The 27,783-nt window shown below is 41.7% G+C and overlaps 1 protein-coding gene across 4 annotated transcripts in view; it reads left to right on the forward strand.

The window, feature by feature from the left end:
• Positions 1-27,783, forward strand: part of Taf1b (TATA-box binding protein associated factor, RNA polymerase I subunit B) — a 78,029-nt gene that overhangs the window by 34,665 nt on the left and 15,581 nt on the right. For all 4 annotated transcript variants that reach the window (XM_021178904.2, XM_021178905.2, XM_029484874.1 and 1 more), the window contains 2 exons: positions 3,480-3,579; positions 26,735-26,882. In XM_021178904.2, coding sequence (XP_021034563.1) covers positions 3,480-3,579; positions 26,735-26,882 — 248 coding nt within the window. The remainder of the gene's footprint in view (positions 1-3,479; positions 3,580-26,734; positions 26,883-27,783) is intronic.

The raw sequence follows: 27,783 nt of genomic DNA on the forward strand, positions 1-27,783 counted from the left end.
TCTCTCTCTCTTTCTCTCTCTCTCTCTCTCTCTCTCTCTCTCTCTCTCTCTCTCTCACAGATAGTGTTACTCTCCTCACTCTGGCTTCTACTCAGAGATCTCCCTGACTCTGCCTCCAGCACTGGGATTAAAGGTGTGTGCTGCCACACCTAGCCCTACATATGTTATAGTTGATAGTAAATTGCTGTTTCTTCATTTATCTTCAGAGCAGCATCCATAGATTTTAGGATTAATTCTTCTTATCCTTTCACATTTACTTTAATGGACCCTCCCCTGCTAGCAGTAACAACAGAAAGTAACAACAGCCAACATTTCTTGGACAAATATTTGTTGAGTAGCTGCTGTACTTGCATAATGTTCTAGAGTTTAGAGGCTTGAGATACACTTGGGAAGCATGCAAGTCAAGTGTCAACTTTCCTGAGGGGGAACAGGTGACTGTGAATAAAGGAGAAAGTGATGAGCCACACAAGTGCAGAGCAGAAGGCTGAATTAGGCTATTGGAGTGGAGCCTGACTGCACAGAAAGGGATCTGAGCTGCACTTGGAATGACAGAGCGGCCAACCCAATCTGTGAGTATCCCAGCATTCCAGGGAGAGTGAGGCATCTAAGCAGAAGTGGGCTCTGTGATCAAGGTACAGAAAACAAATAGTGGTCCTGGAGGAAGAGGCTGATGGGAGGGGAGGACTGAGAAATGAGCAAGTCAGAGGTGAGTTTGTAAGCCATGCAAGGGTCAGGGAAAACTTCAAAACTTCTTTAACACTTTGATATGTGTGCATAATAAACTTTAGTTGTTTTCACCTCCAGTCCTCTCATTCCCATAACTTAGAAATACTGAGGTATAATTTACATATGATAGAAGTCTCAATCATTAAGATTATGAAGTTCCTTAGGGCTGAGATATGGCTCAGTAATTAGAGGCACTTCCTGCTCTTTAAGAGAATCTGAGTTCAGTTCCCAGCAAGTCCATGGTATCTCAGAACTGCCTGTAAGTCCTGTTCCAAGGGATCAGCACTCTCTTCTAGACTCCATGATCACTAGGCACAGATGGATTATATATATACAGATGTGCAGGCAAATGTATAAAATAAATCCCTAGAAAGATACATAATTTGCACCAGGGGTGGTGGTGCAAACCTTTAATCCTCTGCACTTAGGAGACAGAGGCAGGCAGAAGTGCAAAATGTGTGCCAGGGCAACACAGTGAAACTATCTCACATAACATAACAAAACAAAACAAAACAGAAAGTAAAATGTGATTCAGTGGTTTTTCAGAATATCCACAAAAATATGCAACTGTCACTTTGATATTTTATCCCTCAAAAATGCTGTGAGCCCATTAGGACTTTGAGTTTTAAGTGCTATTGAAAGTGTCAGGGAGACTATAGCAGGAACGACCATCTGACCCTAAAGGGTCACCCAGGCAGCTCTGTGGAGATGGTGTTTTGTGGAGGGAAAGGAAACAGGCAAGAGGCTTGGATGAAGCTGGGCTGAAATGGAAAGGATAAATGGGACAAGACTGATCCACAGAGCACACAGCTCTAACATGTGGTGTTGCTTTAATGGTCTACAACCAAGAGCCAGCTTGTTAAATTCTAATTGTCTCAAATCAAAGCTTCCAAAAACTGCAGTAAAATTGTGAGCATAGAGTGTTTCCAGGAGATGCTGCTGAAATCTTTGTTGGGCAGGAGAGGCATGAGGGATGCTTTTTTCTTGTGCCAGTTCCTTTTCAACAACTTCCTGGATTGATCCAGATAGGCTGCTGATAATACCCACTAAAGGCAGTAGTGTGTTAGAATTTTGATTGAGCTGCCATCCATTGTTGAGGTGAAAGTTTTTCTAAAAGAATTTCAAATTTGAAAGTAAGCAAACTTTGAGAAATGGTTGGAACAGTGCTGTAAACTATGACATGGTTAAAGCTCTACATACCTCAAGACCTGCTCTGGGTGCATCTCTCTGCGTCCCCAGACTCAGTTCTCTTTCTTCCTCTGCTTCAGCAGCACTGAATGAGCCTCTCAGGCAGCCCGTGTGGGCATGATTCTAATGTCCTGTCTGCCTGAACTGATAGGTGGGGGTGGGCCAACTCTTCATCTCTTGCTAATTTCTCACTTCAAGCTTCGAGCATGTATTCCCACATTTATTTTAAATACATATAATACGTATGTGTGTATATCAAGGAATAAATAAATGATGCACATGTTAGCTCTTGGAAGTCTAGATGTTTTGAATGATAGGTATATATGATATCATGCATATAATAATATTAAATCAATATTATAGTTTACTATGCATAGATACTTTATGCAACCTAAAGCAATCAATGAAAACCCAGCTGGGAGAGGTTTTCATCTGTTTTTACTTTGAATATTTAATTCTCAAGTTTCAATAGACTAAAAGTTAGAAGAATCACATTTTAATTTTGAAATTAAGTTTAGGTCATTGCTTCCTTTTCTAGGAAGCTGGTGACAGTGGAGGTCCAGGTGGTGCATTCTGGGTACTTACTCCCAACTGGCTTTTTCTTTCTTTCTTTCTTTCTTTCTTTCTTTCTTTCTTTCTTTCTTTCTTTCTTTCTTTCTGTTGTTTTAGGTTTGTTTTTTTTTTTTTTTTTTTTTTTTTTTTNAGCCCTGGATGTCCTGGAACTCACTGTGTAGACCAGGCTGGCCTCGAACTCAGAAATCCGCCTGCCTCTGCCTCCCGAGTGCTGGGATTAAAGGCGTGCTTATTTCTCTTGATACTTTGTTTAGGAATTTATACAGGAGACCCTGTCCTACATTCTCTCTTTTATTTCTTTCTTTGCTTTGTTTTCTTAGCATACTGTAGTGTATTGACTGGCTACCCTCATCTTCTTCTAGCTAAAACACAAGATCTGTGGGAACAGGAATTTGACCTGTTTGCTTCACTGCGGCTTCCCCACTAGTGCTGATGGTGCCGTACCCTAACCTTTATTTTACTTGTGAATGAGGTATAAATACATGTTTTAGTTCATTTTTAACATTTGGAGTTTTCTTCAGATTTAACATTCCACTCCAAATGTTTGACCTCTTATTGTGTAGAAAGCATTGGGATGAAAACCTTAATAGTTTGTTCATCAGCCAGCATGCACTGGGCTGGTCCTGAAGACAGAAGGGAGTCAAGGAAACAGGGCCCAAAGAAGAGCTTCCTGAAGAAGGGATTCACGGGGTGAGCAGGAGCTAGTCATGGATGGGAGCTAGACATACATGGAAGGAAGGCTGTAGGGGCCCGGTGGTGAGCTGGCAGATCTACACTCCTCAGACACAATGTATTGATTAGAGTTAAGCTATCTGTAGACAGTCAGCTGACTGGTCGTCTTCATGGGTGCTGGGGACAGTAGCCTTTAAAATATAGGGAGTAGAATTTACTGAGCTTATTCTTCCTTCCCTTGTGAAGGGGTAGATTTTCAGAAAGAGTTTACTCAGAGCAAGTGTACAGCTTTCATTGAGATGTTTTTCTGAAAAATGCAGGTTTGTTGAAGAGGATCGTATTCCGTACATAAATGCTTTTAAGCTTTTTCCAGAAGAGATGAAAGTGTATGGTCGTGACAAAGGCATCTTTGCTGTAGAGGTAGGTTATATTCTTTTGTGCATTGCCATGACTAACATGTCAGCATTACAGTTGTTTCTATGTTCTCTGGTGCAGTGTTTGATTCTGCAGTTTTCAAACCCGTCTAAAATCTAGCTTCCCCTAGTTGTAATTTAATGAAGGCTAGATGTATTCTTTTTTTTTAATTTGCTCATAGGATGGTTCTGAAAGTTGTGGTTCTGCCCCTGCTTGCACACAGGATGGCCTTGTGGGAGAGAAGAAACTCATCACCTTGTGCCAGGAGGTGCTAGCTTAAGTTTTGTACTTATGTTAATTTCTCTCCTTTCTGAAACAGGGTCTCATTGTGTCACCCAAGCTGGCCTTGAACTCACCATCCCTCTGCCCCAGCATGCTAAGTGGTGAGATTACAGTCATGTACCATATGCCTGACTCCTTTCTCTTTCTCTAGATCTGTTCCTAGTGGAAATGCTTCTGTCCTTCAACTGTGTATCTGTATTAGAGTACTCAAAGGCTTCTCCTTGTTCACTAGATGGTTGTAGATATACTAAATATTAATATTAAATATTTTCTTCCATTTCCCACTTAAGGAATTATTGTCCTAGGCTTTTGTGGCCTCTGTGGCAATGGCACTGTATCTACTTAAGAGATATCTGTGGAATACATGCCAGTGGTTTCTAGTAGCACTTGTGGCAACTTAATAAAGGCAGTATTCTTTATATGATGTGAAATTAAGGCTAAATCATTGTAAGTTTTCTACAGCCTTATATAATGAGCAAATCACTAGACCTTGGCCTGAACTACATCTCCCACATCAGAAGTCTTCTGTGCCACGACAGCTTCTCAGTCGTCGTAGAAAAAGACAGCTAAGGAGGTTCCAGATCTTTCCTTTCAAAAGCCACTATTGGACAGCAGTGTACAAAACTTCCAAGAACATGGGTCTTGAGTAAAATTGACCAAAGTGAGCAGTGCATTGAGAAATATTACTTATAAAAAATAAAAAACACAACAGTAACAGAAAACTCTCCAGAACTTTGGGTGCAAACAATGAGTGTGGAACACTTTTACTTGAGGTTTCTCCTACCGGTCACCTGACCTTGATCCAGCTGGTAGGACGGTGCTGCCAGAATGTGGCTGTGCCTATTAACTTCATTGCTGGAGAGAAGCAGGGAGCAAGTGAAATAGAAAATTTCCATAGGTGATGTTCAGAGAAAGTCCACATCCTACTTACCTGAGACTGACTACTGATGGATTAAGCAGATGAACCATAGTTACTAATTGGACAGCCCAGAATCTGAGCAAATGTCCTAATGTCTCTCACTGTGGGTAAGAGACATTGACATCAGTCAGAAAGTTGGATGTCTCATACCAAAAGTTAAAGCACATGCTATCACATCTACTTGTCTATCTGTCTGTCAATCAGTCATCCATCTATCTTTGCTGTTTTTCTTTTATTGTTCAATCTTTCAAAGGTAAGTGGATTCCCTTCTTTGGAAATAGAATTTAAGGCAAAAGAAATAAAAAAAGATTAGGACCAAATAATTGTAAGAATTTTTTCCCCTCAGTTAATCCTCTTAGAAAATACTTGCTTTGTTCTGTGGTAGGTAAGAGGCTGCCTGTGTAATCGTTATTTGGTAGTACATAATGAGGAGGATCTTCCCCCGCTTTGGTCTCACATTTCAAAAATCATTTCCATTCAGATGCCCTGTGATGTAAAAGTTTGCTGGCCTGTCAGTGTGTTGACAACATTCAGACAAAATTTTGAAAAAGTCCCAGTATTTCACCTTTCTCTGAAATTAATCAGGGGAACTGATTGCAGTTCATTGCCAAATCAGGGTGTAGCAGGACTAGTGTTCCAACCTCTCTAACCCAGGGTTTTAGTTACCTGCAGTCAGCCACAGCACAAAAACATTAGATGAAAAATTCAAAAGTTAACTCAAAAAATTTGAGAAATGGAATGAAGCATCGTGTGTTTTGAGTTTTGAGTGATAGGATGGTCGTCCTGTGTACTGCTGCCAGGGCGTGAGTCATCCTGTGCGGCCTAAGCGCCTAGCATGTGACCTGCCCACTCATCACTTGGCAGCCGTTTGTTATCAGACTGACTATCCAGGATCAGTCACAATGCCTAGATTCCGTAAGCACTAATGGACTTAATAATGGCCATAAGATACAGGCATGGTGACGTCAGCAATTCAGATGTTTTTAGGAGCAGCTATGAAGTGCTACCTTTAAATGGAAAGGCTGACCCATTTATATCACTAAAAAGGATTTATTATTTACATTACATATGAGGGATAGGATATTTGCATGTGAGTGGTTCTCTCTGAGGAGTCCAGCAGCATTGAATCCCCTGGAACTGCACTTACAGGTGATTGTGAACTACCCTATGTGGGTTCTGGGAATCAAACTCAGGTCTCCTGTGCTTTTAAATACTGCACCTGCCATCTTCAGCCCTGCCACTTTGGTTCCTCTGGGTTGCTGTTATTATTAGTTACTGATCTCTTACTGTGCTAATTTTTTAATTAAACCATCTCATGGATGTGTGTATGTATATGAGAGAAGGTAATACAAATAGGACTGGTAATATCTGGGAGGTTTCAGACATCCATTAAGGATTTTGGAATATATGCCCAGAGATTACTATAGTTTATAATGGAAAAAGAGAAATTCATTGATGAGGGGAAGCTCAGAGGCTTTCAAAAGGACAATGTGAATGTCAAAGGATTAGGAGCATTCCCTGGCAAGCCACTAGAGCCCCTGAGTAGTTTGTAAAGTGATCCTCTCTTACTTCTCTAATGTGTGTGTACATGCATGTGTGGGAGTGTGTGGGTGTGCATGGGTGCACAGAGAGCTTGCTGTTTGTCTTCTTCCTAACAAATACTGCTAAGTCAGTGGCAGTGGGAAGGATGTCATATTGTGTTGTACAATTTTTTTTGCTAGAAAAAATAATTCCAAAAAAGAAAGTCAGTGTTTCATTCATTCTTTGATAAGTAAAATTGCAACTTAAAAGTTTGTTCAAAATAAGATTAACTCATTTATATGTACCCTTAGCCATATCTCCTCACTATTTACCTGTAAAGTTTTGGTCTCCATCTTTTAAAAATTATTTTTATTATTTTAAATTGCATGTTTGTATCTGTGTGTCAGTGTGTGCACATGAGTGTTAGTTGGCCTCCATGTTTTAAGTAGATTGACTTTGAGTGTCTTTTATTAATATTTGTTATCTTTGGATAGTTCTAGTAGTAGGATGGAAATTTATTGTTGCTACAAAAATCACACTGGAGCTAGTGAGATTGCATATTGGATAAAGGAGCCTTTCGCTAAGCTTGACAACCTGGTTCAGTCCCCAAAACCCACAGGACACAAGGAGAGAACCAGTCCCTCAAGTGTCCTCTGACTATACATGGGCTTGTGCCACACGTGTGCGCGCGCATACACACACACACACACACACACACACACACACACACACACGCACGCACGCACGCACGCACGCATGATAAATAAGTAAATGCAAAATCATACTTATGATCTAAAACATTATATTTAAATAAAAATCCTTGAATACCTTACTTTCATTTCTGAAGTTGTTGCCACTTTGGTTTCTTGGCTGTTTTGTTTGTTTTTGTAGATTTATTTATTTTTAGTTTTTGTCAAGGTTGTAGAAGACACTGATCATGTTATATTTTTGTGAGGTACTGATTTGAAGCATTGAACCAGATGACCGTTTATGACTAGAAAGACAAATAAATAAACAGGCCATGTCGTGTGACTGACGTCTCAGGTCATTAAATCCTCGAAGCTTTCTGCACCAAATTGAGGGGCTGTGAGAGATTTGTGTAGCATGCGACACTCCTCGGCTCAGTGTCTACACCTTAAAGTCCAACCAACTTTGTGAGCAGCAGTCCCTAAAACCTTAGTGAGCAAAAAGCAAGCTTGGAGGTGGGCTCGGTCCAAGGACTGCCATCTTTACTCTTTACTTGCCTTTTCCATCATCCAGGAAAGACTGTGTTCCACATGTGTGTGTACTTGTGATGGTGAACATCCACAGAAGCAGAGTGTGTCTGCAGCTCTCGCTTGACATGGAGAAAACAAAAGGCAATAATAATAGTAGAAGTTGTTATGTTTCAGGCAGCCCTGGCTTGAAATCTTTATAGCTGATTATTCATGCCAATCCCATGAAATAGGGGTCATGTGGTTTGTTTTGTTTTGTTTTTTGTTTTTTTGTTTTTTTAGATGAGCAGCCTGTTTTATTTTCTTTAGGCAGTGGCAGACTATTGAAAACTTTCAATTTGGAGAAAGTAATCAGATGTTAGTTTAGGCATTCAGAGTAGCAAAGGTGATTGATTCTACTTTCTCACCAAAATGATTACCAAGGCTATCTTTTAATGCATTTTGTTTGTCTTAGCTGCCTGACAAAATCCACAGTCACTGGAAAGAAGCACCAATGGAAGTTTCCATAGCTATATATTTAGCTAACTTCAGATCAGAAGTATTTAAAAAAATAAAAATAAAAATCCACAGTCTGATTTTTATTTTAAAAATAAAAATCCTCTTAGCAGGTCCTTGCTCCAGGAAAACTGCTCCATTTCTTCACTGTCTCTCAAGCACATGGTTTCTTTTTTTTTTTATTATTAGATATTTTCTTTATTTATGAAGTTTGGAAGACCAAGGGGCCTCTCGGGGTCATGCATTATTATTGTTTGCTTTACAGTTTCGTCTGTGACAGTGCTTAGATAACTGCCCTGGCGCTCTTACTCTGTACAGAGTGTAGGCTGGCCAAGGCAGGCTGTAGTTTGGTGGACTGTAGGAGTCCATGAGTATCGGTGAGAGAACAGAGAGGAGAAGGTAGAGATAGGATACTAAGGTAAAAGGGAGCTCCAAGATGGCCACTGAAACCAATCTCTACCCTGACCGAGGCAGAGATGGCACTAGAAACCAAAGTTGGAATGGGAGCCATTCCGTTTCTGGCCTGAGGCCAGGCCTGCTAGCCAGAGCAGCCACCTGAGGTGGGCTTCTTCCTGATAAGGCAAGTTAGTGTCTCTTGCCTTGGGTAAGGTCATTGGTCTGAAAGACAGAGAATGCTGTGCTCCAGCAAACACTCTAGGCCTCAGCTAACGTGTCAGAATGTTGGAGAACAGCCCAACGGGGATGATACCAGCGAGGAAACACCATCCTGGAAGTCTTGTTTCAGTTTGGGAGAATAAAAACCCAAGCTCTAATTTTGGAACTGACCTGCACTCCAAGTTGGTATTTTTATCTTTCAGTACATGTGTTAGGTGTGGTATGTGCACAGATGTGTATAAATGTGTACACTTGTGCATGCATATGTGTGTAGGTACCTACACCCATGTTCACTTATGCAGAGGCCAAAAGTGTCTTCTACTATTGTTCTGTGCCTAATTATATTGAGGCAGGGTCTCTCAATGAAACTGAAGCTTGTAGTTTTGGCTAGGCCAGATGGTCCACCTGGCCTCACCTACTGATGCTGAGGCTTTAAGCACACGCAGCCATGCCTGCATTTCACCTGGGTGCTGGGGACTTAAACTCAGACCCTTGTGCTTACAGCACATGCTCTTCCCCGCTGAGCTATCTCACCATCCACTGTTTTTATAGTCTTAAATGGCATCCCATGTACACTGAGCAAAGCTCTGGCTTTCTGGGCTTTTTGGAGTAGTAAAGGTACCCGAAATCATCTCATAAGAAGAAGTTTGCTTTGAAAAAAATTCAAACTGTTTAACTTTAGACTTAGTGACTGAAAAGTTGTTTCTGGTAGTCACCTGAGGTTTATTGAAATGTCCTGCTAAACCAGCCAGAAACCTACTGCCTTGTCCTAATATGTGTCTCCGTGTCATTGTATATTTGGCTTTCCTGGAAGGCCAGTGTGACTGGCTTATCACCTTTATGTTAGTTCTCTGCTTAGTCTTGGTTTATAAAATCCTCCTTCCTCAGTCCTGGCTTATTTTCTTTCCCTTTCTCCCTTTCCTCTCTGGCCAGCATGCTCTGCAGCTCACCTCCTGACCTGCTGAGCATATATGCTTCCTTACAGCTGCTGCTCAATGCATACTCTAGTTTTGCTTGGGCAAGGCTGTGTGTCCATTCTACCAGTGTCTGAAGATGTTCTGTTGCTGACTCCCCAACCAAATCGCAGTCCAGGACTGATGCCACCATCTTTATCATAGATTCATGGGAAACTCTAGTGTGAGGAGAACTGAGTGATCACATGAGCCCACTTGTCATATTTTCTGACATGGAAACTAACCTACAAATTATGATCTCTGGAGAAACCCACCCTCTCTGCCTCTTCCTCCTACTGCCCCCCTTCTTTCTCTCTAGCTCACTCGCTCGCTTTTAGGAGGAAGAGTCTCTCACTGAATCTAGGGCTTTCTATTTTAGTTAGACTAGCTGTCCAGCAAGTTCAAGGTCCTGTCTTTTTTCCTGGTACCCACTTCCAGGAGTGGGGCTGGGATTACAGATATGTACCCTGGCATTTATGTGGGTGCCAGCGATCTGAACTCAGGTGCTCATGCTGCACTGAGCCACCTCTCCTACCCCTAGGTTTCTATTGCTATGATAAAATGCCACGGCCAAAACATCTTTGGGAGGAAAGGGTTTTTATTTCAGTTTACAGTTCTACAGCACAGCCCATCAGGAGGCAGGAGCCGATGCAGAGGCCATGGAGGGATACTGCTTACTGACTTGCTCAGTTTGCTCTCTTATACCATCCGGGACCATCTGCCCAGGGGTGACTCCACCAACAATGGGCTCGGCCCTTTCAAATCAATTATTAAGTCAATTCCCCATGTGTAGACAATAGATTTAAATACACACACACACACATACACACACACACATACGCATGCGCGCACACATGTGCCCAGGCACACAAGTATAAAGGGTACTATTTGAGGTGTGACCGAGATGATGGGAGGGTGATAGGAGCAGCGAATGTGAAGAGAGCACAGTGATAGAACGCACTGGATGTCCTAAAGGGACATTGCATGTGCTTATGGGAGAGATTAATAACTAACACGTAATTGTATAAGGAGTGTGGGGAGTAAAACGAGGAGTGCTGGTTGGCATTTTGGTTTTGTTCTTTAGGAACCTCCATTGCCTTCCACAATGGCTGCACTAATTTACACTCCCACCAGTAGTGTATAAGGGGCCCTACCAACCCCCATCCTCTCACTTTTTGTTGGTTTTGTGTGTATTAATGATAAATAATATTAATTATTTATTGGAATAAAAGAGACTAGGTATTTTGATGTGTGTTTCTCTGATGTTTTGAGAGTCATGTTCAGTAGATGTCAAATTTGAGCTACTTTCTTTCAATATAAATAAAAGTGTTATTTCATTGATTTCAGGTCTGTTTGACTTTAATCCACATAATTAATTGTACATATTTATGAGGTATGACCTCTTACTTCAGTACGCGTGTGTAGTGTGTGGTGATCAAATAGGGTAATTGGCATGCCTGTATTTGTGTTGGGAACATGGAAGTCATCTACTTTCTGTTTTCAGATGCTCAGTTTTTGTTCTTGAAAGCTGTCCTGCTGTGCACTAGCCAGTCAGAAGTCCCTAGCCTCTGGCCATGCCTGTTCCACTCTCGGCCTCTTGAGCTTCCCCACAGGAGAGCATTACCATAGCATCTCCTGAGCCTGACTTTAATATCATGCCAGTCCAGGCCGCTGCAATTACCGGATCTCATTCTTCATAGCCTGCTGTGGCTGTAGACCACATTTTCTTACCTCCATGCATGGGCTGCAGTGAGCTGGGCTGCATTACGTGTGCGTGTGTGCATGCACATGTGTGGCTCTAAAGCTGCTTTCTTTCTCGTGGGCACGCTCTACTGTGTGACTTGCAGACTTGTGCTGAACTTTCGGGTTTTGGAGTTTGTTTTGGTTTTTGTTGTTTTGTTTTCCAGACAGGTGCTTTTGTTGTAGCAAAGGCTGACAACCTCAAACCCACAGCCTGTCTGTCTCAGGGGACAGAGTGCCACTGTACCGGCTTCTACTTTTAGCTTCACAATGACTGTTCCAGTTTACGTTGCCACAACAGAGTTCAAATCATCAGTTGGGGTTTTTGGGATTTTTTTTGTTTTTTTCCTTGAGGTGGGGTGGGGGTTGTTTTAAGATTTTTTTTTCTCCATGTACCATCTTATAAAAGAGAAGAAAAACACGGTTTCATCTTTTGAGTAGGAGTCATCCTTACTCAGCTGAGATTTTTTTACTGGGTTTCCTTTGCATTTCTCGGCAGCTGCTGCTGGTGGTGTTTTCATGCATGTGTACATTGGTGTGCATATGATACCTGTTGGTACCTCACTTGAGTTGTTTGGGTCACTCACTAGCCCATTTAAAAATTGGTTTAATTTACAATATTCTGCTATTGCCTAAGCATTTATCTCTTGCCAGATGACTGGCTCATAAGTATTTTCTTCCATTTTATAGGTTGTTTCTAAATTCTGCTGTTTGGAGTCTGATGTAATTCCATCTATCTATTTTTGCCTTAGTTACCTATGCCTTTGATGTCATATCCAAAAAAAAAAAAAAAATCTTTGTTCCAACTAATGCCCTTAAGGTTTTAGACTCTACTTAACTTTAGGTCGTATCTTTAAGCCTTTGATCCTCTTTGAGTTGCTTTTTTTTTTTTTTTTTTTTTTTTTTTTTTTTGGTGGTTATGGTGAGAAATAAAAATCTGGCTTTTTTTTTTTTTTGTAATACGGGTCTCCAATTTTCCAAGGGCCATTTACTAGCAACTATCTTTTCCCCACCACTTAGTTCTGGTATTTCCATCATAAACCAGTTGGCTGTTGTTCATGAGTTGTTTCTGGGATCTCTGATTTCTTGCATTGGAGTTTGTGTATATTTTATGCTATTGCTGTGGTTATGTAGCACATTGTTGAAGTTGAATATTGCAATCCCACTAGCTTTATTCTTGTTAGTGTTACTTAGTTATGGAGTCTTTGTGTTTCCATACAAGTTTAGGAGGTGTGTTTTTCTATTTCTGTAAAGGCTATCATTGGTATTTGATAGAGATTGCATTGGATGTGTAGGTGGGTCACATTGGGTCACTTTGGGTTATATGGACATTTAATGATTTCCTTACATCCACAAACAAGGTTATCATCCCCCTACCACCACCACACCCCCGCCCCCTTTGGTGGTCTCTTCAGTCCCTCAGCAGTGCTTCCCAGTTCTAATATGGGGTTCTTTCATCTTTTGGTTAAATCTGTAGTGTAGCTCTCGGTGGCTTTCTTGACTTTTTGGTAGTTATCATCATGTATAGAAGTGCTACTAATTCTTTCATGTTGATCTTGTGTTCTATAAATTTATTGAATTCATTTATCAGTTGTGATCTCTTTAGGCTTTTTATATGTCATGTGCAAACAAGGATAGTTTGGTTTCGTTTTTCCAATTTGGATGACTCTTCTTTCTTTGCCTTGTTCAGTTGTCCTGGGTAGGACTTCTTACACACTTACTAGGAGATGTGGGAATAGATAGCCTTGTCCTGCTCCAAATCTTCCAGGAAATATTTTTAGCTTTGCCACCTTTAGTTCACTGTTAGCTGTGGGTTTGTCCTACACAGCCTTAATGACTTACGGTATGCTCCTTATATACCCGGCTGTGGAGATGTACATCATGAAGGGTGTTGAATTTTAGTTACTGAATGCTGTTTCTGCGTGCATCAGGATGTGCACACTGTTTTTCTTTCATTCTGTTGGTGCAGCATGTCACACTTACTGACTTGTATGTGCTGAACTGTCTATGTCTACATCCCTGGGATGAGCCACACTCGACTGTATATCTTGATCCTCCATTCAGTTTGCAGTGCTTTGTTGAGAATCTTATCTGCTGATTAGTGACACTGACCTATAACTTTCTCTTTGTTCTCATCTTGTCTGGTTTTAGTGTCAGGAAATGCTATCCTCATAGAATTTTCCTCTTTTCAAATTTTTGAAATGGTTGGAGAGTAATTAAAGTTAGTTATTTAAAAGTTTGGTAAACTACAACAGTGAAACTTCCCAATCCTGGGTATATTCTAATTAGAAGAATGTTTCTTACTGTTTCCATGTCTTGTTAGGTTGTCTGTTACTTAACCCTGCAACCTTGGGAGCTCGTGTTAGTCCAGGAATGGACCATTCCTTCTAGGTCTTCTAATCTGTTGGCAAGCAGTTGTTTGTACACAAGAGTCCCTAATGCAGTGGTTCTCAACCTATGGGTCTCATCCCCTTTGGGAGGCCGCCTAAGACCATCTGCATATCAGATATTTACATTATAACTAATGACAGCAACATTACAGAGTAAAGTAGCAATGAAAACATTTTTTTGGTTGTTGGGGGTGGTCTCCATAACACAAGTATTAAAGGGTCTCAGTGTTAGTAAGATTGAGCACCACTGTCCTAATGCTCCTGTAGTAGTTGTTCATGAGAGTCCCCAGTGCTGCTTGTATTTCTCTGGGTTTCAGTTACAATGTCTTCTTTTTGTCTCCTGTTGTTTTTATTTGAGGCTTCCCTCTGTTTATTTCTTTGTCTAACAAAATGTTTATTGACAAAATTTTCAGTTTTCTTTTTAAAAACAGTTTTTTCTTCTTTTGGGTGTGTGTGTATGGATACTGTCGAGAATGGTGGTATGTGCCTATAATCCCATAATTTGGGAGGCTGAGGCAGGAAGATCAAGAGTTGAGGCCATCAGCCCAAGGTCAGTCTCAAAATCAAACCAAATCTATATCAACCCTTTTGGTTTCATTGTTTTCCATTTTCCGACCTGGTGCTAAAATTCAAACACAAAGCCTATGCTTAGCTGTGCTGTGCCCAGTGACCGAGCTTGTCTTTCTCTGGTTTGTTTCTGCAGATAGGCACTGCACTTGACAGATCTCTGCTTTTACTGTTTAGTTGGGTTTGGTTTTTAGGTCTGTGTTTATATTTTTACCATGCTAATGGTTTGGTCTAGACTTGTGGGTCTTCTGGTCCTTCGTTGCTGTTCTTTTTAGCAGATTCCTCACACTTATATCCTAGGCAGGCCTTGAACTCAAAGCATTCCTCCTGCCTCATCTCCCCTAGTGCTAGCTAGCATTACATACAAGTACGTCTGGGCCCCACTTCCTTGTACAGCTCCCTGAGCTTTCTCTCCACGCAGCTTTATCCTCTCTGGACTCTGCCTGTGAACTACAGCCATCTAACTTCCGGGAATCTACACCTGACTCCACTGGCTCCATCATACCATAGGGCTGCTGTACCCCAGTTCCTCGTGGTGTTGGTGGACACTGCTCCAGCAGTACGTTGGCTTCCTTGGGTTCTTTGCTCAGGGTTGTAGCTCAGTGCAGCCTGTTGTCCCTCACTGAAAACTCCTTTGCATATTCCTTCCACTTTTCTGTTGTTTTTGGTAAAAGATCACTCACTACGCAGAGTAATTAATCTCCTAGGGTAGAAACAGGAGTGTTCCAATGTTGGGTTTTATACGTACAAAATGGAGATACTGAACACTTCTTTCCTGGATGCCTGCAGGCATCTCAATGCTTACTCATTCTTAGATTTTAAAATCTTAATTATATTCCTGAGTATCATCACTAGCATTATCTTTTCATAATCAAGACATCCCCCTGCAATGTTTCAGCTGAATGGTAGAACACTTACCTAGAAAACTTTTCCTTAAGTGGGGTGTGGTTTTGAAGGCTATGGTTTTGGATATGCAGAATACTTGTTTTATATTCCTCTCTATCAGCTATGTTTTCTTTCTTCATTAGTATTTTAATTGATAATCATGATTGTGTACATTTATGAAGTCCATCTTGTGACCTACAGTTCCCTGTTTCTTTCCTTCTCAGTAGCTAGCTTCTGGTAATTATCATACTACTCCCATCTTCTGTGAGTGTAACTTCTTAAAAATACAACATGCAAGTAAGATATTTGGCTTTCTGTGACTTATTTTACTAAGTGTAATATATTCTGGACTTGTATTATCATGAATAGTTGAATTTTCTTTCTCTTAAAGCTGAATGTGTTTGTTTTCGTTTCATCTGTGTTGCTTGATAAAATATACTAATAACTAATTTAGAGGAAAGGGTATTTAGTTTGGCTTACATTTTCAGGGTATAGTCTGCCATTGTGGGGAAGCCACAGTGACAGGAGCTTGAAGCAGTTCTTAACGTTACGTCTGTAATTGGGAAATGAGGAAATAAATGCATGCATGCTACTTGCTTATTTACTTACGTGTACTCAGCTGGACTTCTCTACTCTTATACAGTGCGGGACCTTTGCCTAGGGAATGGTTCCATCCACAGTGGACTGACTGAGTCTTCCCACATTACTTAACTTAAGGCCGTCTGTAATAGACATGCCTATAGGTCAAGTCAATGTAGTCTCTCATTGAGACTCCTTCCCCAGTTTCTGTGTTAAAGAAATAAAAGTTGACTATTGAAGTGACCCATCACACTCCATTTCTTGTCAATTTGACATACCAAACATCACTTTTAAGCCATAACCTTCCACATCTTGTCCCCAAAGTCTCATTTTAAATATAATGTAAATGTAGCCCAACTTTAAAAGTCTAAAGTCTCTAAACTATGGGCCCCTGAAAAATTAAAAACAATTTACATACTTCCAATATATGGTGGCACAGGATAGTATTCTTATTCCAAGAGTGAATAATTAGGACATCAGGGACACATCAGATAAAAAGAAAACCAAAATCCAGCAAATATCCCATCCCATAGCTCCATGTGTAGCATCTGGGGTTTGTCTTCTGGGCTTCAAGGAACCTTGCTAGCCAAGTCTTTCAGCTTTGTAAGACATCTAAGGCTTCAGCTTCACTATCACCATTGGCCTCTTAGAGCCTCGCTGCAGGAACCCTGATCCTGCTACACAGTGCCAGCCTCAGCTGCTCTCCATGAGCCCCTCAATCTTGCATCTTTCATGCCTTCAAACCTAGTACCATAGGCGGGACAGTGGTGGTGCATGCCTTTGATCCCAGCACTTAGGAAGCAGAAGCAGGTGGGATCTCTAGGTTTGAGGTCAGCCTGGTCTACATAATGAGTCCCAGAACAACCAGAACTACACAGAAAAACCCTATCTCAAAAAGAAAAGAAGGGAAGGAAAATCTAGTACTTCCTGGAACTGATACTACAGATGATTGTGAGCTGCCGTGTGGGTGCTGGGATCTGCAAGAGCAGCCGGTGCTCTCAACCACAGAGCTGTCTCCAGTGCTGAACCTTTTCTCTTAATACAGTTCATTACATTTATCTGGGGGTTGGTCAGAGGGCAAATTGCAAGAGTTAGTTCTCCCCTTTTCTCTTATTGAGAAAAGGATCATGCTGAGCTTATCAGACTTGGTGGCAAGTTCCTTTACCCTCTGACACATCTCTCTGGCCCTCTTGGAGAGCTTTTGAAAATAAGCAATCTTTTAGGAATGACTTAGATTTATAGGAAAACCATAATCCAAAGAACACCCACATTCTGACCTGTACTCAAATTCATCTTTGTTAACATTTTGTTCTTTTTGGAAGTACTGGTTATCTCGGTCTACCTGTGTAGCCACATAATTCTTCTGGTTTTTTGTTGTTGTTGTTGTTTTGTTTTGTTTTGTTTTTCGAGACCAGGGTTTCTCTGTGTAGCCCTGGCTGTCCTGGAACTCACTCTGTAGACCAGGCTGGCCTTGAACTCAGAAATCCTCTGCCTCCCAAGTGCTGGGATTAAAGGCGTGTGTCAGCATGCCTGGCCTTATAATTGTACTTGTGACTCACTGGGGGAAGTTACAGCCATGGTCTCTTGCCCCTAAGTACTTAGTACACTTTTCTTAAGACTAAGAATATTCTGTTCCATGCTGTCATTTACTTACAAATTTTTATTCTCTTTAGAACTATGTCATATAGATGTGCCATAATTCAAGTAGTTTTCTGTTAATATATTAGTTTTTTGTTTGGGGAGAAAAGGCTAAAGAAGTCAGCTATCTAATAAAAAAAACAAAACTTAAGCTAAAAGATATCTATACATCTGCAGTAGGAAAAATGATAAAGTATGTTAAGTTTGTATTGACTACATTAAACAAATGTAGGAATGAATATAGACTGTAGCTACAAGGAACGTGTGTGAGTCTAAGAAACATGATGAGTTTAGAAAGCAAGATTCTGGGAAGTCTGAAAGGGATCCCATTTTGTTAGTATAAGTTATTGGTGGTTCAAATTCAGGATACCAGGAGTCTGCCTCCAGTAGACAGAGGGCTTGGTAGGAAAGGTGCACACTGGGCACATCCCTAGTGATGATGTCCTAGTTCCTGAGCACATAGTAGGTTCTTGGGTGTTCACTTTTCTATCTTATGCCTAATGTGCTAATATATACAGTGTGTTCCTCTGTGTCTCTCAAAGGTTTAAAAGCAGCTAGAGGATGCTAAGTGAGATTTCTAAAAGAGAAGACTCGATGGCAGTTTATGGTACAAGGCTGTTTCTATGTCTTACATCTCCAGCTGTGAGGCATAAATCCCATGTGAGTTGGGACTGTATTTTGCTGACTCAGTCTCAAGAACTGTGTGCGTAGACAGGCTCAGTTGTGTGGTTGATCAAATGATGAGAGATGGATATGAAACAAAATATATTTAAACACTACTTTTGGGAGAGTTCAAATTGATTTGCTCAAGTTTTTGTTTTTCCACCCAAACCAGAAATTTCTAGACTGCTTCTGATGTAATCATTGTGTGATATATCAGAAGTTAAACCATTAAATAGTATTATTTAGTTTAAAAAAAATCCATTAAATTTGGTTAGGAAATACCTTTGGGATATAGCCTCCATTTATAAGCTGGTGTATTTAACAGTAAGAATCCTGGGTGTGTCGGTATCATTGTGAGATAAATCATCTTATCAGGTAGTGTGTGCTCCTCACCAGCAGTGCTCAAAAAGGGCGTCTCTGAGGGGACATTTATATTGCTTTTGGGAGAGCCATACCTCACTGCCAAATGAAACTGGTGGATTTCATGTGGATTACCTGTGATTTAGTTTGATCCTGACCTACTACTCCCTAGTACCCAGTATGCTCAGCCCAAGGTTCTCCTCCCTGCACTACCTAGGGAAGAAACTAGAAAGTTGCTTTGCACTTGATATCAGCAGGCATTAATCTGCTGCAAAGAGTAGTCACTCAGCTCTTCCAGAGTCAGTCCCAAGAGGGGACCACCTGCTCTGCTGGACACCAGTTCTCAGTTTCTTATAGTATGAGGCTGTGACATTGGAATACAGGTTCAACAACAGTCAGCACAGTCCAGAGGTTGTCCCCAAGTCACCAGCTTCTGCCATGACAAGTCCTCCTTGGTCCTTAGCTCCTAATTTGAATTTGCTCACAGGGCTTAGATTTGCCTGTACAAATGTTTCTGAAAAGCTCTCACCCACCCCTCCCTCCCTCCCCGGGGTGGACCCAGGCTGTACTCCATATATGTATCACATTCTCCACCATGGCCTGATGAACACAGGAAGTACCTTTTGTTACTACACAGTAAATGTGTAACCATTAAGATAATTCTAGCAGTATAAAATTGGCTGGTGAGCTCTTTTATGAATCATAATATATGTGCAATTCATTTTATCCTTTCTCTATAAAGAATACACATTACAGTGCTTTGCCTTTTATTGTGATAATGTTACTCCTTGTCAGTTTTCTTGGGACAAAAGTCTTGTAATAAATTTATATTCACAGGTGCATCCAGAGCCCGCCAGCGTCTTCTTAGCTGAATTTTAGCTTTATAACAACAGTAGGCAGGGTGTGGCCTGCACCTCTTTAATAGCCGAGCAGGAAGTCAGCTCTGACGGGGTATTGTAATCTGCTTTATCACAGGAGCCTGATGTTGTGTAACAGAAACTCCAGCTTGTCCTCGCCTGTCCTAAAGCATTGCTTCATGAAGGGAAATAAACTCACTGGAATATTTGTGAAATTCAATTAAAATGCTTTCCCAAGCACTGTTTTAAAATGCATGCTGGAACAATTTATTATAGCCTTGTGGTCTTTTACAAAACATATTAATTGAGTGATTTCTTCAGTTGTAATTAAGTGGATCTGTGCTACTCTAGAAGCCCTGTGTCACATCTGTATCGGGTGGAGGAGTGGCCTTTATTTCTCCAGGAGAAGGGAGATCTGGCTGCTTCGGACTTAATGGACAGGGTGCTTTCCTTCCCTGTGTGCTCTGCCTCTGCTCACAAAAGTGCATTCACTCCACTAGAGTGTGTTGAAACTTTTCAATGGAAATGGCTTTTCACTAACAAAGGAAGCATTTTCTCCCCCTTCCCATGTCTTAGCTCTCCCCACAAAGTCTTGGCTTCTCCAGCAGCTGTACCTCCACCAGCAATGACAAAAGGTGCGATTGTGCTCAGAGATGGCTGTGAAGATAATGTCACTGGAGTTTGTGTGGGCTCCTGGGGACTGTTTTTCTTCTGTGTTTTGTTCTATTTTTGTTATTTCAGAAGGTTTAGCACGCCTTAAGAAAATCAAGAACACTACCCCCCCCCCAAAGGCTTTAGAAATCCTTTTTAAATCTTTATCTGATGGGAACTGCTTCCTTCCATTAGATGTTCTGTTAGCTCTGAGGGAGGAGCCTCTGCCAGGGAACAGTAGGTTTGAAGAAATCCACCTAGATGTAGGAATGAAGTGGGATCCTGAGAGTGGTGAGTGGGTTGCTTTCTTGCAAGCAGGCCAAGAGAGTTTCAGTGTCTGACTTGAGGGCAGCAGACCGTGTGCATATTAAGCTTCGTTACCTCCCTTCATCTTCTTTTCCAAGTTGTGACTCCAGCTCCAAGCTGGCAGCCTTCAAGCTGTGTCTATTTACTTAATTAACTTGAAGATAACATGTCTACATCTTTCTTGGTTCGTTTTTCACTTAAGGTTCTGGGCAGTGGTGCTGATTCTGAAGCACCATTTGCTTCTAGCAAAGATCTTTCAGGTTTTCTGATAGTTAGGCCGAACACCTAATCTTCTTGGGAGCACTCTGTCCACCCAACAGTCAAGCTGTCAGTGGAACCAAATCATAGGACCTAGCCACACTGGCCTCCACTAGATACACTTCAGCTGATGAATGGCCTACCTTTTGGGCCATGATTCTTTTGTATATTTATAAATAGACACTACATTTCAACCATAGTCCTTCGCAGTCATTCTAAAGCTTCCTCTCAAGACTCAACCATCTTGTCATTGCTCATTAGACTCAGCAAGTGTGGATAAAGAAGCCACCAGAAAGTCCTTCTGAAATACAAACACACGGTCTGAATGCTGATAAGCAGCATTCTCTTCTTCCCTCCAAACAAGCAGAGAGAAAAGATGTAATGCCGGTTCAGCCAAACCCACTGAGTGGCACTCTGCCATGATGATTCATTTTGCCTTGGAGCGATCTTACACCCTTTGTGAAACTAGGTCTCTCTTGGTTGAGGGAAGAAAAAGACTCCTCCAGAGCTGTCAGTCACTGCATAAGCACCACCAAATGAAGGACTTAGTGGATCAAGTGTAATACACTTCGAGTGTCCAAACTTCCTCTAGATCTGTTCACCATGCCACTCAGTAAGTCACCTGTGTCCCTGGAGAATGCTTGTGCAATCTTGTTAGAGTAATAATCTGACAGCTTGAAGTTCACCTGGGGGATGAAGGTGAGTGGTGATTTCAGCTGTGCTCAGCCCCTCGGTCCCACTCCTCCCTTGGGAATCACTACTGCTAGACAGCATAAGGAGCCAGGGGATGGCTTCTGTTCCTGGCCTCCCACATCTTAAAACATCACCAGTATGTGTGTGTGTTTCTCAAGCTTGGACAGTAAAACCAACTGAGGGTTTCTGCCATTCCAGAAGAAAAAAAGAATGGGAAGCCACTGGGCTCTGTCTGTTACTTTTGCTTCCTCCTGCCACTGGCATACGTGCTCTCTAGGGATCCATAGAGACTCCACAAATCCATTAGAGCATCTCAAACTTTAAGATGCATGAGATATGTATGGCACACACCAGTTACTCAGAAGGATGAGGCAGGGGAATTTCGAGATCTGAGCCAGCCTGAGCAACATAACAAGTTTTGGGACAACTTGCATTATTTAGTGAGAGACACTGTCTCAAAAAAAAAAAAAAATAGATACAATAAGTTCTGGAGTCGTTGTTTAGCCTGTGTCTTCTCAGACCCAGACTGAATCAGAAAATCTGGCTATGAGATCTAAGCAGACGCCTCGGTAATAAGCATCTTGCTGGTGATTCTGGTAGAAGTGTTACTTTGCACAGAGCCTAGGAGTCTTATCTCTGCATTATCCTTCCTTTGTATTCCACACTGAGCCATATAGAGTTTGAGATTAGTAGTTGAGAATCAGCAGGTAACCCAAGGGTCAGTGGGAAGCAAAATGCCTTTGCGCCTTACTAAACAAGAAAGCTCTGAGTGATGGGCCCCTGTAGCTTCTGCTGTGTCAGTCCATCCCATGATCTGCTCATCAGTGAGAACACGCTGCACACACCGACACCTCATGTGGGATCCTTCCCTTGGTTGTGTTGTGCAGGTGACCTCACCTGGGTGTTCTCGGGGATTATGTGCTGGCTATCTGAGCCTTAAATCTTGTGGCTATCAGAGGCTGCCTCCCCTCTCTGGACTGAAGGCAGTAGGACCAAGGCAAAAGTGTTTCTCAGCCCTCCTCTAAACCACACTATGGAGCAGTGCCGGCCCTCAAACAGGCTTACTCACTGTCAGTGGGGCTGTGGGGTGCCCGTACTCAAGCTTTAGAGGTACTACCAAACCCTGTCTCATTGATGCCTCCTGTGGGACAGGAATGAGGGTCAGTGGTGACACAAGTCTTTGTCCCATTTGAGGCACGCAAGGAAAACACTTCGTCCTACTCTGGGCTCACTGAATAATAATCAGATGCACTGACCAGAGTCTGCAACTACTCGTCTGGTCTCATGGGAAGGAAGACCCATATCTTGGTGTCACATAGCTAGCAATTGGTTTCATGTCTCTACTGAAGTATGCTTCCACTGCTAACATAAGATCTGGGTAACTGTTGAGTGGTATACATTTTATACATGTTGTTTTTTTTTAATTGTTATTACTGTTATAATCTAAGCAATAAGTATTGTTAGCAGATAGCATGTGAGAGAGGGAGATGACAGTTTCTCTGGGACACAGGAGAACTGTCCGTTAGAAAAAACAAGCTGTTGGTGTGAAAGCTCAGTGTTACAAACTTGGGTGTGCCCACGATGGCTGAAAGAGAAGCCCTTCACATCTGAGTCATGACTTCTCATTTTGTGAGTGTGTGTGTGTGTGTGTGTGTGTGTGTGTGTGCAGTGTCTCACTGTAGCCTTGGCTGGAATGGAATTGTGTAGATGAGGCTGGCTCTGACCTCACAGAGATTGGCTTGTCTCTGCCTGCTGAGCATTGAGATTAAGTTTGCACACGTCACGCCTGACTGTTGTGGATTTGTTGCATTTGTCTTCAGTATAGCATTCTATATTGCTGAAATTTATGATTGCATACTAGTTTTATAATCAAACTTAAATGTGGCTGAAATATAGTTACAATTTAAATATATAGCAATGATGGAAGACTGTTTAAAAAAATAATGGCATGACATTGAATATCCTTTAGTCATCTTTAAAAACATTTTGGGTAATTCATAAATTTAAAAATTGGCTCTGTCTAAAAATAATATTACTCAAGAGTGCTAGCTCACACCTGTAATCCTAACACCTACCTTGGGAGGTAGAGGCAAGAGGATCACAAGTTTGAAGTCAGCCTGGGATACATAGTGAAGGAAGGCCACCTTGAGCTGCAAAGCAAACCCAAAGGCCACGGCAAATACTTAAATAGGAAATTTTAAAAGCAAAATCTAAAATACCAGATTGAGATTAGATAAAATTTTTGTTGTTGTTGTTTTTGTTTTTCAAGACAGGGTTTCTCTGTATAGCCCTGGCTGTCCTGGAACTCACTTTGTAGACCAGGCTGAACTCAGAAATCCGCCTGCCTCTGCCTCCCAAGTGCTGGGATTAAAGGCGTGCGCCACCACCGCCCAGCTAGATAAATTTAAAATATGAATTTTAGTATAAATAAATAGCTTAACATTCTGTGTGTTTATTTTCTCCTCCGTTCATATTTGAAAAGATGGTGGCCAACTCATGACCAGCTCTTGAGACTGACAGCTCAGCTCTCTGTGTGGCGGTTTTGAAAACATACTTAGTCCTACTAGCCTTCCAAATTGCTGCTCATTAACAACCTGTTTGTCAGGAATTTGTCATCTATTAAATCACTTTTTTGAGTGAGGTGATTATTTTTCTAAGGGGACATGTACTGCTCTAGTGTTTTGCTTGCATGTAAGAAGTATTCACGTATGTCTCCTTGCCTTATTTAAAAGGATTAGGGCTGCCGTAAATCCTGTCAGCCATGCTAAATTGTCTTAACTTCAAAGACACTCCAGGCTCTGCAGAGAGAAACAGAATTCAAAATGAATTATTATTTTTCTGAGGAAATTGGCAAATTAGAATACAGTTAATAGTATTTTAACATATAAGTAGAATTATTTTACCTCAACATTAAAAGGATTTTAAAAGAACACATTGCCACTTGGAATTGACAATAGTACCCTTTGTATTCCCCAGCTGTGGATTAATTATATGTTGATAACACATTAAATGATAATCATGTTAAAATAAATACAATACAGAGATGACTGTAGCTTCATGAGAAGCACACTCAGCATAGGCATACAGTATAGAAATGAGAGCATAGCCACGCCCTGCACCCTGACTCCCGAGCCCTTGTAAGGAAGCACCCGTCCTCTCCATCTGGGGGAGAGCTGAATTTAACAACACGAAATTTCATAAAGAAATCCTAATTCCCTCAGTTGGCTCCTGGGCACGCTCACACATTTAGAAGGTGGGAAAGGTACAGGCTGTCTAACAACTCCGAGGCACTGTGAGCTCAAAGTGGGGAGCGAGTTTCTTTAACCAAGGGAGAAGTTTTTAATGGTTAGCCCCCTAAAAGTGGAATGCCTAGACCTGGAGGGGTAGCTCAGTGAAAGAACATGTGCCCCCCCCCCAAAAAAAAAGAGGAAGCAGTTGAGCGCCTGCTTGGAAATGCTGGACGGGCCTCATTCAGAGTGCGCAGGTAGGCCAGGTGTCTTCCCACCCCACAGGGGTTTGTACATTTCTTTTGAATCCTGCCTTTAGTTTCTCTCACGAAGCTGATCTACTAAGCAGTTCTGTGTGAAGCAGTTTGCTTAGCTGGTAGTGTCTTCACCTCCTCCCCCTTTTGTTTTTGCTGAGGTAGCTTGAGGAAATGCACGTGTCATAGAGTGGGTCCAGCACAGTGGCTTCCTTCCTCCAGCCATGAGCCAGTCCACCATGGAGTAACACTGTCCTGACTTAGCTATGTGTAAGACTAGGCCCAGACTCTTAAGTCCTTTTCTTATATCTGACATCTTTCTTTGAAAATAGTTTAAAACTCACATTGTTGCCTGTAGAGTATGTATGTGTCTTATTGCTGACTCGTGTTGCATTGTAAGATACCCAGATCCACTCATGTCTCATCCCTGGCAGGCATTCATGGGGTTTCTTGCTTGGGCTTTTACAGTCTCATCATCCAATGTTCAGTATGTGCATCTCAACAGGCTTGCAACATTTCTGTCCAGAACAGCTTAGCAGGGTCCCCACCTTAATGAAAGCCTGGCGTTTCCTGAAATCCCAGAAAATACTTGTTCATATCACTAAGCATGCTCATAAGCTTCATGTGGGCAAATTATATGAAAACAACAACAAAACAAGGGCAGAGTGCGTTCTCAAGAAACTGCAGACTTTTCTAAAGTTTCAAACAGGATTGTTTATGCCTCTCTATGGAGGCGTTAGTATGAAGCTGAGCTGCAGAGTTTTAGCTTGTAGACTTAGAGCTGGCATTGCCTCCCTCACTCACAGAAGCACAGATAGTAAGTTAGCATGGGCTGCACCTGTATGATGAATGGGAAAGCACAGGAGAAAAGGGCAGACGGTTGTGTGTTAGAGCAGTTGTGAGAACACTGTGTCTTGAACTGATTGATTGATTTGTGATACTGAGAATTACACTACAGTCTTGCTAAAGCTGGACAAGACTCTGTCCCTGAATTGTATTTCACCCAATAGATGAGTCTCAGCTTTATCTTCCTCCAGGTCCAAGGCAAGAAGTAATGATTTCACTAGATCATGAGCAAGGCTAGGATGAACTTGATGAGCCAAGCAGAACTATGTGGCATATAAACTTAGTATCACTAGTGTTTAAAATTACCAAATTTGGGGGCTGGAGAGATGGCTTAGAGGTTAAGAACTCTAGCTGCTCTTTCAGAAGACCCGGGTTCAGTTTCAGGACCTACATGGCAGCTCACAACTGTCTGTAATGCCAGTTCCAAGTGATCCAACATCCTCACACAGACATATAAAGGCAAAATACCAGTGCATATAAGATAACGATAAATAAAATTGCCAAATTTGAATAGTAAGGATCTTTAATATTTTTCTCGGTATGCTAAATTTTATTTAATGAATACATAGTACTTTTCTAATGTGATTGGACCTCACTGTGTAGCCTTGGCTGGCCTGGAGCTTACTGTGTAGACCAAGTCGGCCTTGAATTCACAGAGATATGCCTGCCTCTGTCTTCCAAGTGCTGAGGTTAAGGGTGTAGACTGTCATACTCAACCTTATAATTATATAATACTTTTATTCCAGTTGTTTGTATATCTTGTAGGGGGAGGTACAGGTGTCACATTGCACATGCTATATGGCATATGTGGCCCACATAGGACAACTTACCAAGGCCAGTTCTTTTCCTCCGTTAGGTGGGTCCCAGGGGTTGAACTCAGGCATCAGGCTTGGTAGCAAGCACTTATACCCACTGTGCCATCTTACCAACCCACATACTGCTTTTAATAAAAGATTGATTATATGTGCCTGTACGTGCAGGTGCCCATGGAGACCAGAAGAGGGTGTTGGCTCTCCCAGAGCTGGAGTTACAGGTGATTGTGAGTCACCTGAAGCAGATGCTGAGAACTGGTCATTGGCCTTCTGCTAGAGCAGCAAATGCTCTTAACTGCTGAACTATCTCTCTAGCCACCCCCTCTTCAACATACACTTTTAAGTCAGAAAATATCTTTAAAATAATTTTAAGAAAATGTTTAAATAATTAATATTGCAAAGATTATTATCTTACTCTGTCTTTTTAAAATTTCAGTCTTGGCCTGACTATGAAGACATCTATAAAAACATGATTGAAGTTGCCATATTTTTAGATTTGCCTCGTTTCCCAGACATAACGGAAGACTGCTACCTCCATCCCAACACCTTGTGTATGAAATACTTACTGGAGGTCAATCTCCCTGGTGAGCTGTGGGGTGCATGGGGAGGAGGCTTGGCTGCAAAGTTAAGTTAGCAGAACAGTGGGGCCTTTCAGCTGCAGACTACTTAAGCCACCTGAAGGAGTTCATAGTAACAGGAACTTAAATGCTTTCTTAAAATAATTCACACCATATAACATAGTTAAAAGGACACTGCTCAAAAACAAATTTCTATCTTTATGTGATTTATGCTTGGGAGAACTTCCGTGGCTTCTGTGGCAAGTTGACTAAGTGCAGGCAGAGTATCTCAGTATGGGCTGTTGATGACATGCATGGGAAAGCTGCTCTAGCCACCTGAGAACATTAGTACTGCATAATGGCTTCTAATTAAGAACAGAATTATCAGCCAAAGTTGATGTCAACCTTTGAGAGTGGAGGAGGAAGACCCAGAGTTCAAGGCCAGACTAAGGTAGCAAGGAGATCTGACTCAGAACAACTACAGCAGTCCTGGAGGCTCCTCACATGGTACTTGAAGCCTGGTAACATTCCAATTTCCAAAGCCATGGAGAACAGTATGGATAATACAGTGAGCTTTTTAGGGCAGTGAGGACTGTGATGAGAGCCTTAGCCACCTCATGCAGAGCACACGTGTCAGGTAATCCTGATGCAGCCTGTGACACGAGCCAGTCCTGAATTTCATACTGGACTAGAAATACAAGAAGCCTAGGACTTTTATTGTCTGCCTGATAGTTTGGTTTGGTTTGTATTTTCTTTGTGGAGGGAGAATGTTAACTCAGGGTATGTCTGTGTAGCCTGCAAGCTCACTATATAGACCAGGCTGGCCTTGAACTCATGGAGATCCTGCCTCTGCCTCTGCCTCTGCCTCTGCCTCTGCCTCTGCCTCTGCCTCTGCCTCTGCCTCTGCCTCTGCCTCTGCCTCTGCCTC

This window comes from Mus caroli, chromosome 12 (genome assembly GCF_900094665.2).
Source record: "Mus caroli chromosome 12, CAROLI_EIJ_v1.1, whole genome shotgun sequence".
Classification (NCBI taxonomy): domain Eukaryota; kingdom Metazoa; phylum Chordata; class Mammalia; order Rodentia; family Muridae; genus Mus; species Mus caroli.